Source organism: Cuculus canorus, chromosome 3 (assembly GCF_017976375.1).
Source record: "Cuculus canorus isolate bCucCan1 chromosome 3, bCucCan1.pri, whole genome shotgun sequence".
NCBI classification, from domain to species: Eukaryota; Metazoa; Chordata; class Aves; order Cuculiformes; family Cuculidae; genus Cuculus; species Cuculus canorus.
Window position 1 is genome coordinate 16,108,187 of NC_071403.1, and position 16,623 is coordinate 16,124,809.

Here is a 16,623-nt window from a genome sequence, read left to right on the forward strand (position 1 = left end):
CATACAGTATAACTATTCCCTATTCAGGTACAGTATTCCGTGTTGTTTGGGCACCAAAGAAGGACAAATGGAGGAGTTGAAGTGATGTTTTGGGAAAATCACTACTAATGTTACAATGAAAATTAGTAGCCACAGTGCACTTTTGAAAATCAAGACTTTTGTTTAGATGCTGGTAAGAGGTGACTGTTACAATTTTGTCTGAAGTAGGCTATTACATGTTTAAGTCTACTGTAACTGGGAACTTACTGAATCCTTATGTACCACATTTGATTACTAAATAGTTTGTTTAACCATGAAGATCCTTTAGATGTACTTACAGAATCATATGTCCTGTTTAGAAATGAAGTGATAGAAAGGGGCTTTAAGTGTCTTCTAACAAACAGAGGGAATCAGAGAATGGTATAACTTCATCAGAGGAAACTCCATGTTGGATCAGGAAGGGAATGAAGGGGTTATGTTCAGAGGACTGAGGGCTTCAGAGATCTCCAAGTGGTAGGATGGTCCTCAATTACTTTAATCTGCCTCTGAGTAGATGGATATTACTTACAAGTAGTTGTAAGAAATGGAGCTTTCATGCTATGGAATGTCATCTGACACTTATTTCTGTTTATCCATTTCTTATCAATGATAAATCTATGCTGGATACATTAAACTATAATATTAATAATCCATTTCTTTTATGTTCTGTAGGATTCCTTTATTGGAATTTTTGTAAAAGAAGAGATCAAATACATATACAAAAGCATCTTTAAATAACAAGATTTTAGTTAAAAAAAGGGAAAATGCAAGTCTACAATAATGTTGCACAACTGGGCAAAACCTGTGAGGTCTGCAAGCACTTTTACTAATGGATTTTGGGCTACATCCATGCTAATGAATTAAAAAGTGCCAGCAAATATTCTTGAGACTGGGATTTGATTGTCTTTACCCTCAAGCTGACCTTGGCATGGTTTTGCCCTGGCCAGCAAGCGCTCTCTTGAACAATTCATGGTGTAGTTTGGGAGTTAGCATGGACCATACCCAATAGGAATTTCAGATGTGGCTGCCTTGTTCTGCAGACTGAGGGAATTGATTAGGCTTGACAGGTATGGTGGAGTGCCAGTTGGGCATAGCGCCAGAGACTGGAGAAGCATGTACCATGAACAAGTTTACCATCCAAGGCAGGGGTGCTTGGGATGCAGCACTAGATGTAAGCACTTTTTCCAGCCATCTCCAAGAAAAGGAGTGGCCGTGACTGTCTTCCCTGCCTGTTTATCACAAGCAATGAGATAAGGACTTAGAAATAACAACAGAAAACAACTCCCAAACTTTGCCTCATCATGCAGCTTTTGCAGGTGAGGAGCTGCCACGACAGACCTTACAGGCATCAGCTATGGTAGCTGTTTCCCTAGTCTACAGGGTGCCACCCTCTCTCCTGTCACTGCCAAGACTGGCGCTCCAAAAAATATCATCAGAGGTATGACACTTACAAAAACAAATGTAAAAGGTGTGAAAAGACTGCATGACTGCCTGGGATACTGTTAGAGCACAGTGTTTATGTACATTTACTGTTTATATCTGATTTTCATAAGAAAAAAACATGATGCTTCTATTCAGGGCTGTAACTGACTATCTTTTGTCTGTGTAGCACAATGTAGAGGATGCCAAGCCCAGCACTTCTGACTTCAAGAACTGGGTGGATTTTCTAAATGTATTAAACTTGTGCAAGGATGGAAGAATTCAGACAAAACAAAACATCATTAGGTGTGTCTAGTCTGCTGTTACAATGAATGCGCTAAAGGAGCAGAACCTCATCCGCTTTTTGGACTCTAAAAGTGGGTTAAGATGCATACGCAGACACGACCTTATTTTGCAGATATTAGGCACAGAGGACAGTCCAGCCAAAGCTACACTACTCATTGGTTCACATATAAGTAGCTACAAGGCTCCTTGGATTTCTGCCAACATCATTCTCCCTGTTCAGACCAAGAGCTGTTCCCAACTTGCCCACCGAGCCTGAGTCCTATGCCAGCACACTTTGGTTGGCTCTCCAAGTCTCTCTGAGTTGCTGCACTGCAAAGCCTTAATGAGAAAGGGGCAGAAAACATTACTCTCAGAGTATATTTTGAAGGATATTGTGTTCATCTGAGAATTCCACCTGCTTCGCAGCTGCATCTGCCTGAAGATATGAGGTATGAGGGCTGAGGAGCAGAAATGCACTCATGGATATAGGTGTATATCATAGAATATGATATATATGGAACAGGTTGCCCAGGCTGCCCAAGGCCCCATCCAACCTGGCCTTGAACACCTCCAGGGATGGGGCAGCCACAGCTTCCCTGGGCAACCTGTGCCAGTGCCTCACCACTCTCATGGTGAAGGGATTCCTCCTTACGTCTAGTCTAAATCTGCCCCTCTCCAGTTTATACCCATTGTCCCTAGACCTATACCCAAAAGCCTTTATGAACAGCCCCTCTCCAGCTTTCCTGTGGCCCCTTCAGGTACTGGAAGGTCGCTGTAAGGTCTCCTCGGAGCCTTCTCTTCTCCAGGCTGAACAACCCCAACTCTCTCAGCCTGTCCTCGTATGGGAGGTGCTCCAGCCCTCTGATCATCCTTGTGGCCTCCTCTGGACCCGTTCCAACAGCTCCATATCCTTCCTACGCTGGGGATTTCAGAACCAGACACCGCTCCCGGCAGGGTCCCAGCAGAGCAGAGCAGAGGGGCAGAACACCCCTCGCCCCCCCCCGCGCCCCGCCCTCGGCCCCGCCCCGCGGGGGCTCTAGGGCGGTGGCAGCCGCTCCCTCCCTGCCCGGTTCCAGCTCCGGCTCCAGCGCAGCACCCAGCGGGCAGCACCCACGGCGAGCCATGGCTTGCACCTTCCTCCTTCTCCTCCTCTTCTTCTTGTGCGGCTCCGCGGCGGCCGGGTACGTGGGGCAGGGTGGGAGCTTCCCCGGGGCAGAGCAGCGCTGCCTTCTCCCCGTCCCGCGAGCATCGCCTCCAGCCGCCTTAGCGCAGCGCCTCGGTCTGTGGTTCTGTGTAACCCACGCTATTGTCACGGAACCACGAGGCTGGAAAAGACCTTTGAGATCGGTAGACATTAGGAAGAAATCGTTCCCGGTGAGAGTGGTGAGGCACTGGCACAGGTTGCCCAGGGAAGATGTGGCTGCCCCATCCCTGGAGGTGTTCAAGGCCAGGTTGGATGGGGCTTTGGGCAGCCTGGGCTGGTGGGATGTCCCTGCCCATGGCAGGGGGTTGGAACTGGATGGGCTTTGAGGTCCCTTCCAACCCAAATCATTCTGTGATTCTGTACCACCAAGTTAATTAAAACAAAGAATGTGCACAGTGCACTGTGAGGGCAAGTATGTCAGCTTCTTGGTGTTACATGTAAAAGTTTTCAGAAAGAAATTCTAATTACATTTGAAACCTAACTGTATCACTTGATGGTTGATAGAAATACCCTTGCAGCTCATTGGAGTGTAACCTTAAAGCTCAACAGAAGTTTAAGGTTTGGATCGCTTGTAGATAGTAGTGAAAGCATAGTCTGTTAAACTGAGGTACCACCGATCTATTGTGCAGTTCAATGTAAGTGATTATAGGTAAGCAAAGAGAATATTTATTTTTCTTGTTCAATGCCTAAATTTGAATATGTAAGGAGAAATGGCTATAAATTGGACGGGGAAAGATTTACGTTAGACATTAGGAAGAAATCCTTCGCAATGAGGGTGGTGAGGCACTGGCACAGGTTGCCCAGGGAAGCTGTGCGTGCTCCCTCTCTGGAAGGGTTAAAGGCCAGGTTGGATGGGGCTTTGAGCAGCCTAGGCTGGTGGGAGGTGTCCCTGCCCATGGCAGGGGGGGTTGAAGCGGAATGGGCTCCAAGATCCCTTCCAACCCAAATCATTCAATGATTCTAATATCATCAAGCCCAACCCTACCTGCCCACTACTAAAAAAATAATGTTAGGTGGACACTGTTACTTTTTGTTGAATTGTATTTCACTCCCTGCCTGTTGTTCCTCTGCCCATTTGGATTTTTTAGACCTACGTTCCTGGTGGCAGTTCCCTGGAACATCCGTCCTGGAGCAAATGTGACTGTGGGGGTAGCTCTGCTGCCAGACAGCCCAGCACAGGTCACCGTAAGGGGAGAAGTGATCAGAGACAACGAGACCATCCTGAGCAGGGAAATGGTTTTTGAGAAAGGTAAGAGAATGGGATTGGATTTAGATTTGCCTTCTCCCGCATATAGTTTGTTTCTCCTAAAATATCACAGCTTTCAAACAGCGCTAGACCCCAAGTAGAGTCACTTATGCGAAAATAATCTTGTACTCTGCTGACTCTGTGTGCAGGTGGTTGCCTGAGTGTACTAAGTCATTGTAGACTCTGAAAACAATCGGGTACTAGTGAAGTGTGATGGATGTGGGGTTTCTGAGGAGCTGCGAAGTGCTCTGGTCAGTAGTGGCCACCAAAGAAGAAGTAGAGGAAGAAATGCTCACTGGTAGGCTTGTTGTTAAAATGCAAGATGGAAACAAGTGAGATAATGGCAAGGATTGAACAAATAAGATGATAGAGCATCTGGAGCTGGCTGCTTCTCATGCCCTAAAAAAGGGAGGACCTGAGGACCATATGAAAGTGGAGGTGACTCTGTTGGACATCATTACTTGAAAGCTCTGTGCATATGTGGAAGCAAATGTTTCATAATCAAGAACTGAATTGTGGGACAGGTTGAGGATTGAAGTTAAGTGATCATTAGAGCAGCCTGATTTAATGTATGTGCCCTGAGCAGCAGTAGAGGACCTAGTGGCAGTCCTGAGTAGTTGGAAAACTTAGATATCCTGGTCACTGCTCCTTTTCATGAAAGTCAGCTAGGAACAGAAGCACAGAGAGGCTCTACCTGAGAATTGCCCTCATGGGAAAGAAAATATCTTGTCTGGACAATCCCCCTTGCAAACTGCTCTTAGTTTGAGGCAATATAAAAATGATATCCAAACTCTAGCTTTTTATTAGTCAAAAGTAGAGAGTCTGGGAGCAGTATGAGGTCCTAGAAATGTGTACCTTGCTATAATGTACTTTCTCCTTTTTGACATCAGCTGTTGATGTCTTATAGTTCATGTAGATGCCTTAACTGGAAGCATCATACCTTTATGTCAAACCTTCATGAAAGCCCACCTCTCTTCACAACCTGTAGAGAGGACTGAGGCTTTGAGTGTGATGGACTGCATTTGACCAGTGTAAAAAAATTATGGCCTCGTGATGCAGAAAAGCATGTCTGATCAAAACTCTTCTTGCTAATTTAAGTACTCTGAAAAAGTTTCCCAGAACTGTGCATTGGCATGTTTTACTTCACATTGGGTATTGTTTACGCGCTCAGACTTTATATTGTTATCAGCCACATGTCCTCCAGCAGCCAGTCTGTAAAAGCATAAGCCTGGGTCAAATGTCCTGTAGTGCTATGGCTAATTAAAAAAAAAAAAAAATAAATCTGTGTTCATTCCTGACATATCAAATTTATACACTTGATGTGTTAGTTTCCAAATCTAATACTAAAAGTTGTGGCAATGTATGCCTAGGGCAATTCCTTTATGAGGATGGGTTTGCTAGTGCCTAAAATCTGCATGCAAGTAAAGCAGACTGTCTGTCATGCCTGTGGTCATTAATCTTAAGTCTCCATAACATGCTACATGCCATATTTAGATTTTGCTTCTTTAAAAGCACAGGCCAAGCCTCTTGGACTGGGCACAGTGGAGGATTCAGCAGCGGATAAAGAAACATTCTTACTCTGTGGGGAAAATAACTTTGATATATTTGTTATGCTATTAGTAGTAAACTTGCATTTTTAAGTTCACAATTCCTCTTCAAAACTTCCCTGGCAGTATTTTGAAACAAAAACAAAACAAGCCCAAACCAACTGATTTGTTGTTTTAAAAAGAAAAGCTGTCTTCTCCTTTTCTTCCTCTGACTGTATTGCTTTTTATGTCCTGCTTGTGTTCTGCTTAACATCAAGTTGAGTGAGCCTTGCATGAGTTTGAACCTGTCTGTTGTTGTCCTTTTCAACATTAAAAAGCAGACAAGCAACTGGTAGTTCAAAGCATGTGAAAATATGTGGATGTCTGTATCTGCACAGTGCACAGCGTGATGCTTGACACAGGGAGCTGGAATGGTGGGTGATCAGGAACAGAAATGCTATAGGGCATTACTTGAAGTGCATTGATCTGTTGAAAATTTTTAATTTTTTTTTTTGTCCTGTCTTTTAAATATATATTTGAATTTTCCATGCTTTTTAACTTGAGAGATGGAATAGAAAAAAAGAAAAGAAAAGGTGCTGGGCATGCAGCATATTTCCTCTTTCAAAAATATTACAATTTAGTATATGGCCATCCATTTTTTAAAGTTGAGTTACATAACTTGTTAGTAATTTGTTTTCTGTGAACAAATATGGAAGCAAACTGTTAGGGGCCAGGAGCAAGGGAACTGTCTTTTAACAGAGAATGTAGTGTTGACGGTGTGTATCTGAAGGTGCTGTGTTGTGAATAGAGTTGCTCAGAGAGAAAACAGGTTTTCAGAGAGAAAGCAGTTTGTCAGTGTAAGACTCTTAAGCATTAAGTTTTTCACTGAAAAACAATACAACCTTAAGATAAAATATGTAGTGATATCGTAGCTTTGTTAGTCTAAGAGTGTAACTGAAGTAAGCCCAGGGGAGATTTTATTAGGCAGGCTGTGCAGTTGAAGGAAAGAAACCAAACGTATCTCCAGGCACAGAAAGTCTTCTTTGAATGACATAATTGCTGCATATATTAGTGCCTGGAAAATATTTCTTTATCTGTCATTTGGGCCACAGAATGTGGCTGATAGAGTGGCATTACTCTTCCGGTGGTGCACATGGGTTTAATGAATTTTATTGCCATGTGTCTATAAAAGTAAGTATTGGGAGGCAGGGTGTAGCTGAAGTTGTTGACTGTGCTGAAAGTTGGAGCTGATTGCCTCTTGTTAGGCTACAAATTCAGTGGCACTGTTGCCTAAGCTGGCTCAGTTATGCTCTGTATTTTTCCTTGCATGGTGACAGCAAAAGCAGAGGGTTAGCTGCTTTGGGAAACTGATCTGATTGAAAAATAACGTTTTTGTTTTGTTGAATACAGTTTTAGGTTCTCTGGTTTAGTATGCAGATATTCACGCTGGTGAAACTGAGATGGACACAGGATTGGGAATTGAATGCTAGTGGTATAGGACAGACTGAGGAGATGTTTTGTATTAGTACTGTTTAGTCTTACAGACCAAGTTTAGCCGAGTACTGGAGTGTGAGGCATATTACATACCTGTCTGACACAGTGCATCTGCAATTGTTTGAAATTCAGGATGCTGTCTGGTTCATCTGCAGCAGCTCAGTATGGTACATGTCCTTGTCCTTAAGTTTGTGAGTTAGCCCCATAAAAGGATCCTGTTGAATTAGAGGGCAGTTATTTTTTCTTTGCACAATATAACTCTCGCTTTATGTAAAAAGTAGAGTGCTACCCTCTGATGGCTGGTAAAAATATGCACTGTTTTAACGTTACTGGAAGTAGAGATTTGATTTCTCTGTGATTCTTGACCATTAGAGAAAGGCTTTAGCAGTGGAACTTGGTTCACATCATAATCTTGCTTTTCATATAACAAAGAGAGAAGTGCCTAGTTTGTATTCTTTGGAGTAAGTGAGAAAATATGCACGTGTGTTTGTTTAAAGAAGTGCTGATACTTTCAGCTTGGCTCAACATATCAGTATCCAAATGTACTGTAGCAAGAGAGATTGCTCAAGACAAATGTTTGACACAGAAATTAAGTTAATTAGATTAAATGTAGTGAAAACAAATGAACTGAATGCCTGCAAGCTGTATGCTGCTGCTACAGGTAAACTTTGTGTGAGCAAGCACAACCCCCCCAAAAAAGTCGGTGTGCCACTACAAGAGAATAGGTTTCCAGTGTCTGAAATGGACTCCAGAAGAACACAAAGCACTACCTAAAGCTTTTTTTGTGCATGTATCAAGCCTTGACACATTTTCCGTGGAGACAGTATCAGAAAGATCCTGACCCTGATTGAAAATGACTGCAGAAGATAACAATGACTTATGTGCAATTCAAGCTGTTAGATTTTCTGGGTCAACAACAAAAAAAAAAGATGGAAAAACAGACAGGCAAGTTAAATTTTATGCATGAATGGCTTGATTTTCAGTGATTACAGTGAATGGTGACTCTTGCCATGCATATTTATGCAGTCGTTGATCAATAAAGATTTAGTTTGAATTGGCAAGAAGTGTTGTCTTACAGGGTTTGCTACCCAGACATTGCAGTGAGTGTTTGTGCATGAGAAATCTTATACCTTAATTGTGAGAGCTTCTGAAAAGTCTGTTTCCCTTGGTGCTAGAATGATTTTGAAAGAGTAAGTAGCATGTAAGTTGAAAAAACAAATTTGCTTTAAGAAAAACTTTCATATGTAATGAGGTGGTGTTGTTTCCCGACTGTATGAATGGTTATAGTTCTTAAGAGTAAGATTTATTTAGAGCTTCTAGTAGTTAAGGTTCAGCATAATGTATTTAAGGCACGGTGAGTGACAACTACTTTGTGAACCAAAGAATCCAGTTTAAAATATTATGTGTATTTTGGGTTCCCTGCAAGTTACTTATATGTGTTAATTAACTTGCACTGCTTTTCTGTATTTTGTACTTGTTGACAGAGGTTACCAAGCTGAAGTGTGGTAAATACTCAGCTGGGATTTTTGAAACATGATAGAGTTGTGAGAACGTCTGCCAAGCTCAGACATGTAGCGATCATCCATATAGACAATGGAAAGTCTGCTTTTACTGGAAGGCATGTTTTGCATACTTAATAATATGTTTCTGACCATGTTAGTATATGAAACAGTGAAAACCACTAGCAATAGTAAGTTGTAGATAACAGTTAAATGGGAATGAATGGCCTAAATATGTCAGTCCCTTTTGTTAACCTTCAGTTGCCTCTGTACCTTATTTCAGCGTAAAATGACTGGTCACTGGTGACTACAAAATCTATGCTGAAATCTGTGGGACAGAGGGTTTTGGTAGCAGTTTAGGGGGACAGCTTCTTTCTGCCTAATTCTGCATCAATGTCAGACAGCAAGAGGGCAGGGGTCCTATAATTTTGCATCTGTAACTTCCAAATGTATGTGTAACTATGCCTCATGAAAAATAAGTTGTCAAATAGTCAGCACATGCAGATAATCTACGCAAAATCAGAATATAGAAAAGGTTTTGGGGAAGGAGTTGTTGGGAGTTGTGTTTGGTTCAGAGACAATGGAGCTAGTGGGGAAGAAGAGGGTGTTCTTTTATGGGCTTTTGTATTGCTGGGGTATGTATGAGACAAGAAAACCCCAGGTTTCTGTGCCTGCTGTTGAATCCATCCTGTTAACAGGACTATTAAGTAGTTTGTGGAAACATGAAAGTAACAATCCCATCCATTACTTGAGCTTTATCTTATTGATTGGACGCTGTTTGAGATTTGAGGGAAAGAGCCCTTCTGTGTCTCAAGGCTTATATGTTCATATGCAGGGTCATTCTGGTCACCATATTCTTCATTGAAATCCAGGCAAGGATTTTGTGTGAGTGACAGATCAAGCACTGCAGGCTGTTTCATGGTACCTTGAGAGGAGAGGAATGATTGGCTAAGTCTGTGAAAGGTAATAAAAAATCTTTCTACAAGATTTTTCAAATACATCAACAAGGAAAGGAGGACTAGGGAGAATATTCAGTCCCTATTGGATGCAGAAGGAACAACAGTGACAGGGGATAAGGACAAGGCTGAGGTACTTAATGCCTTCTTTGCCTCAGTCTTTAATAGCAAGGAAAATTGTTCCCTCTGTGTACAAACCCTGGAGGTGGAGGAGCAGAATGAGGCTCCCATGATCCAAGAGGAGGCGATTAGAGACTTGCTTTCCCACCTAGACACCCACAAGTCTATGGGACCGGATGGGATCCATCCAAGAGTATTGAAGGAGCTGGAAGATGTCCTTTCCAAACCCCTTTCCATCATCTTCCAGAGGTCCTGGCTGACTGGGAAAGTTCCACTAGACTGGAGGCTGGCTAATGTTGTGCCCATCTACAAGAAGGGTTGCAGGGAGGATCCGGGCAGCTACAGGCCTGTCAGTCTGACCTCAGTGCTGGGGAAAGTCATGGAACAGGTAATCTTGAGTGCTATTGTGAAGCACATGCAAGAGAACTGGGTGATCAGGCCCAGTCAACATGGGTTTACAAAAGGCAGATCTTGCCAAACTAACCTGATCGCCTTCTATGACAAAGTGACTCAACTACTGGATGAAGGAAAGGCTGTGGATGTGGTCTTCTTGGACTTCAGTAAAGCCTTTGACACAGTTTCTCACAGCATTCTGCCTCAGAAACTGTCAGCCTCTGGCCTGGACAGGCGCACACTCTCCTGGGTTGAAAACTGGTTGGATGGCCGGGCCCAGAGAGTGGTGGTCAATGGAGTTAACTCCAGCTGGAGGCCAGTCACAAGTGGGGTTCCTCAGGGCTCAGTACTGTGTCCAGCCCTGTTCAATGTCTTTATCAATGACCTGGATGAAGGCGTTGAGTGCACCCTCAGCAAGTTTGCAGATGACACTAAGCTGGGAGAAAGTGTGCATCTGCTGTAAGGTAGGGAGGCTCTGCAAAGGGATCTGAACAGGCTGGACCGCTGGGCTGAGACCAATGGCATGAGGTTCACTAAGGCCAAATGCGGGTCCTGCACTTGGGGCACAACAACCCTATGCAGTGCTACAGACTGGGGGAAGAATGGCTGGAGAGCTGCACAGAGAAGGACCTGGGGATGTTGGTTGACAGTGACTGAACATGAGCCAGCAGTGTGCTCAGGTGACAAAGAGGGCCAATGGCATCTTGGCTTGTATTAGAAATGGTGTGAGCAGCAGGTCCAGGGCGGTTATTCTCCCTCTGTACTCAGCACTGGTGTGCTGCATCTTGAGTACTGTGTTCAGTTCTGGGCCCCTCACCACAAGAAGGATGTTGAGGCTCTGGAGCATGTCCAGAGAAGAGCAACAAAGCTGGTGACGGGGCTGGAGAACAAGTCTTATGAGGAGCGGCTGAGAGAGCTGGGGTTGTTTAGCCTGGAGAAGAGGAGCCTGAGGGGAGACCTTATTACTCTCTACAACTACCTGAAAGGAGGTTATGGAGAGGAGGGAGCTGGCCTCTTCTCCCAAGTGACTGAGGACAGGACAAGGGGGAATGGCCTCAAGCTCCGTCAGGGGAGGTTCAGGCTGGATATCAGAAAAAAATTCTTCACAGAAAGAGTCATCGGGCACTGGAACAGGCTGCTCAGGGAGGTGGTCGAGTCACCTTCCCTGAAGGTGTTTAAGGAATGGGTGGATGAAGTGCTTAGGGACATGGTTTAAGGGAGTGTTAGGAATGGTTGGACTGGATGATCTGGTGGGTCCTTTTCAACCTGGTGATTCTATGATTCTATTATTCTATTCACTTGTAGCAGAAATGGTGGCAGGGGGCAGCTGTTAGGGAGGAGGGAATATTACACATGCCAGTGTGGGGTTCCCTGTTGCTGCTGTGAGCTGGAGGGGCTTTACAGGTTTTAGGAAAGGGGTGAGAGAAATAAACAAAGTAAAGGCTGTGTATTTGGGGGGGGGGAAAGCAATGGCAATGAAGAATGGCAATCGGGAAGCAAGATGCTATCAGAAACACCAAGGAAGGGAAACAAAGGGAGAAAGCTCTTGAAGGATTCATATTTGAGGAATACATACATATTACCCTAATGTAGCCGAAGAGTAAGAAACAAAGTAACTAAACACGATATTGTAACTGTCCAAAAACAGCAGAAAAGGGGAAAATTATGTGTATAAACTTAAAATGAGATCAGGTTACAAAGGTTGAGCTTAAAGAATTAGTGTGGATTTGAAAGGACAAAATTGGAAAGACCAGACAGTGAGTAGGAAAGAATGTGAAGGGTAATAAGACAGTATTTTTAAATATCATGTTGGTACCAAGAAAGCTAGAAAAGGATGTGGCTTGCTACTCTGTCTTATGAGAAAAGCATTGGTCAGTGATGCAGAGAGGTAGTAAGTGTTCAATCTTCACCAGGATTCGACCAACTGCTATTGAATAAGGCTAAGAGTTAAGGCAACAAATGGAGAGAGACAGGTTAAAGAGTACTTTGTTAAAGTAGATATTCAGTCCTGATAGAATTGTCTGTAGACTGTTTAGGGAATTCAGTGAAATAATTTTAAAACTGCTAGTGAAGTCTTGAGAGCATGCATAAAGACATTCTTTCTGGAAGACTGAAAACCTGCAGATCAAATGCATTCAGCCGTGGGCTGGCAAGGGTTGTAGGTGGAGAAAGAGCATGATATTGCTATATTTTGACTTTAGTAAAGCTTTTGATAGTCTGACGTGGCACTCTGACAGGCCAGCTGGGGACAGCAAGGAACTCTTATTTAATATGTTTGTGGCTGGGTGGAAAATAATATTCACAAAGTAGGTCGAAGTGGTTCACGCTCAGACTGGAAATGGGTCACCCTGAAACGATATTGTTCAGTATGACTGACATGGATGAAAAAAGGGAGAACATTTATTAGATTAGTGAAGGGGTGGCAGCTGGGAGGAGGGGTTAGATTTTAAACTCATTTTGAAAATACGGTAAATGATTAGGGGAAAAACTGGAGTGTGATTCACTAGGACAACTCACAGTTCTGCTCTTGTTCAAGAATAAAAGAGCGTAAATTTACTGGATGGAGAACAAGATGAGGCAGCAGTTCTGCAAAGAAGTGTGTGTGTGGGGAGTGAAGTGGGTAATGGTTTAAAGGTACCAAAAGGTAAATGCTTGTAAGTAATACTGTGGTACTCAAAAAAAGATAAGGCAAATGCTGTGCCTAGATGTACACACAGAAGTATTTACTGTAAGCTATGAGAAAGTATTCTAGTAATCTTCACAGTTTTAACTGTGCATCCTAGGGAATGCTGTGCTTGATTTGGGGCATTCCTCAAGGAGGCTGTGAAATAACTGAGACGTTCCAGGGAGAGGTTAGAGGGGAGGGAAAGATCTGAGATCTCTCAGGAGGCAAGCTCAAACCAGACAGAAGAAGGTGAGCCTTCACATGACATGGAAATAATTTGTGGAACTCTTTGTCCTAGGTGTTGTGGATGTAAAAAGGTTATTGCACAAATTCATAAGACAAAATTCCTTCAAGGACTGGTCCAGCATAAAGGCACTAGCTTTGGCTTTTCAAGCCCCAAGCCTCAGATTGCATAGGCTGGTAGGAGTACCCAAGGAAGGGTCACTGTATTTGTTCTGGTTTTTTTTAAACTCTTCAGATATCTGTCCTTGACCATTACTGGAGATGAGACCTTGGGCTGAACAGATTTTTGATTTGACCCTAGGAGTCTCTTCTACATTCTGGAAAGCATTTGAAGAGAAATGGGAGGAACTGGCGTGTAGTTCAGGAAAAGTGTGCTATGCATGTGGTTGTTCCTCTTCAGGTCCACAAAAGGTAACTGTAAAGAGAAAGGGATGGGAACTCAGTGGATCTCCAGATGCGTCTAAGGTGATGTCCTTGGTGATGTCTAAGTAGAAAGAGATCCAAGTTGAAGTGTTGACAGTCATAGTAGTACTTGTAGAGGCAGGATGCAGTTGGGAAAATCATGAGTCTCCAGTCATACACAGGTGACTTCTCTATTCATGAGACTTTTAGGATTACTTGCATTGGCAGCGTTGCTGATTCCTGTGCTTTGCTACCCCTGATTCCGTGTTTGTGAGGGCAGAGTTGAGCTCCTATCTGCAGAGACTGAATAGCCTGTGGCAAAGAAATGATGCTGGTTCACCTAGATTCACTGTAGTCTGAATAAGTATGTTTGTAGAAAACATAGCCAGAGTGACAGACGCTTCTTCCAAACTTCTCCAGCTTCCTGGAGGTACAGCTGTGAGGTCCAGATGCTTATTTTGTATGGTTAGGGAATTATATTGCCTTTATTCACTGGTGAGGGAAGTCTCTGGTAATATTTTTATATATCTAAATGATTTTGTGGTCTCAGAAAAGTTATGTGGCTTTGTCATCACAGGCTCTGAATGCATTCCAGAAAATGGAAGAAAACCAATATGAAAATAAACCTTCTTTCACTCCCTCTAAGCAGAAACTTAAATAGTTCCTAAATGTTTTATTTGCAGTGAATGGTTTTTGAGAGGTGACTTGACTTTGGAATTTTGTTCTACTTGCAGCAATTGATGCGGGAGGGTGGTATTAATACCACCAAATTTCTGGCATAGACAGGCTTAGCCACATTTTGTCCTAGTATGATTTCCCTATGTTTCAACTCAGAATAAAAACTGCAGCTTTTTTAAATTGCAGTATAGTGGCTTTGTCTGTGTTTATTTCATGGGCATCAGAATGGATAATAATGATGGCTAATAGTGCCTTGAAAGCAGGATGTGGAGAGGCCTGTGATTTTGTGTGTTTATGTATAATCACCAAGGAAAAACTAAGTGAATGAAACGAATTTCCCATTTAGTTGTTTAAAAGGCTTAAGCCTGAGATTATTCTGAATTCTCTACATTGTTTTGTAGGCTGGATCTGATGTCAAGAGAATTTTCTCTGTAGTATTCAAAACTTGTCTTGCTAATGGCTATACATTTATAATTAATGGCAATATAGTTGTTTGGATACAGTAGGCATTTATGATGCCATGTGCATGACAAGAAGTCTGTGGATGGCTTTTAGAGGTTGATCTCAGGACAAAGTGGGATAGAGCCTGTACTTGTGTTTAACTGTCTGGAATGGTAGCTGTCTGATAGCTGTCAGAAGGTCTCCGATTAAAAAGATGATTTAATTTTAGAAATGTGAAGCCGTTTTGTTTTCCTACCCAGCATGCAGTGTTTCAGATAAACCACAGAGCGTTTTAAGGTTTGTGTTCATGCAGCTGACCACTCTCTAACCACTCAACTGAAAGTACTAGTACTGATGTAGTCTGTAGTGTTGGTCGTTTTACTTAAGAAGACTGAGTGGAGAATTAAATGTGTGAATTATCACCTAAGTCTAAAAAGAAATTAGAAGGGTCAGTCTGCAAGAAACTTGGTGCTCGCTTGTGGAAGGGATCATGGATGAGGCAGGGCAAGGGAAAGGTTGTGCGGCATTGACAGTGTCTGTCTGAAGGAGCAGGAGATGGTGGTTTTCGTCAGGGGTGAATCTGCCAGTGCTGGTGAGAGGAGGGCTGAGCTTGTAAAAGTCATAAGCAGGGAGATACCAGGTTTCCTTTGCCATGTGAAGTAGAAAGACACGGGGAATGCTGTGGTAGGGGGACAGAGGAAAGGCAGCACCCATTCTCTTCTTGCCATTCTTTTCGGGTAAATCTGTATCTGTTCTGTCCCCATCCAGAGTGTTTCTGGTTGTGCGTCCTGTGGTTGAGTTCCCAACACTCTTCCAATCATGGAGTAAAATAAGATGATTGGGGAAATAACTTCGGAACTTCGGATTTAGCTGAATAAGTTTTTTTTTTTCTTGTCATGTAATTGTCCTGATTGTCAGGAAAATATCCCTACACTCTGCATCACGGACTGAAGCTAGAACTTGCTAGTGACTAGAGACTGTGGTAAAACATGGCTTTAAATGCAAAAGTGTCTGTGCACATTGCCTTTCTCCTGTCCTGTAGAGCTGCAGTGCCCTGTCTCTGGCCCAGACCCTCAGGTGATAAATACTGATCCAGTTCAGGTTATTCCTCCTGTTCCTTTATGCCTTTCTCCATAGGCAGCTCTGCTGCCTCTCCACTCTCTCTCCCCTTATAATTTCTAGTGCTTTTAGCCTTCAAAATTGCAAAAAGGTCTGAAAAGGATAAAGAGGTAGTGGGAATAGGGATTAGGGTAATGAGTGGCTGTGGAGGGAAAGGTACATAGTGCTAGCAGGCTGGAGGGGTTTATCATAGAATCATAAATCATAGAATCATAGAATGCTTTGTGTTGGAAGGGGCCTTAAAGATCACCTAATTCCATGCCCCTGCTGTGAGCAGGGACATCCCACCAGCCCAGGCTGCACAAGGCCTCTTCCAATCTGGCCTTGAACACCTCCAGGGATGGGGCAGCCACAACCTCCCTGGGCAATGTGTGCCAGAGCCTCACCGCTCTCATGGTGAAGAAATTCCTCCTTACATCTAGTCTAAATCTGCCCCCTCTAGTTTATACCCATTCCCCCTTGTTCTATCACTACAAGCCTTTGTGAACAGCCCCTCTCCAGCTTTCCTGTACCTTCAGGTGCTGGAAGGTCGCTTTAAAATCTCTTTGGATCTTTCTCTTCTCCAGGCTGAACAACCTCAACTCTCTCAGCTTGTCCTTATAGCAGAGGTGCTCCAGCCCTCTGATCATCTTTGTAGCCTCCTCTGGACCCGTTCCAACAGTAACGGTTTAGGAGGCTTTGTGGAGCAAGAATATACCCTTTTACTACAGGCCTGTTGGCTTCGTTTGGGCCACATACTGATGTCCACTAGCAATCCCTGTTGCATGTGTTTGAGTGCTGTATTACCCCTCCTTCTAAGATCTGACCCAAATTTAGCCATGACTTTTCAGCAGTGGCTCACACTATGTATTTTGGGCTACTTGTCTAACTACCCAGTGCTAATTTGAGTTCTAATTTTAGGATAATAGGATAACA

At 43.3% G+C, this 16,623-nt stretch overlaps 1 protein-coding gene across 1 annotated transcript in view; it reads left to right on the forward strand.

The window, feature by feature from the left end:
- The first annotated feature begins 2,760 nt into the window (after positions 1-2,760).
- The window catches only part of CD109 (CD109 molecule), a 77,118-nt gene continuing 63,255 nt past the window's right edge, over positions 2,761-16,623 (forward strand). Inside the window, exons 1-2 of the mRNA XM_009564821.2 lie at positions 2,761-2,903; positions 4,015-4,175. Of these exons, the coding sequence (XP_009563116.2) occupies positions 2,845-2,903; positions 4,015-4,175 (220 nt within the window). The 5' untranslated portion in view covers positions 2,761-2,844. The remainder of the gene's footprint in view (positions 2,904-4,014; positions 4,176-16,623) is intronic.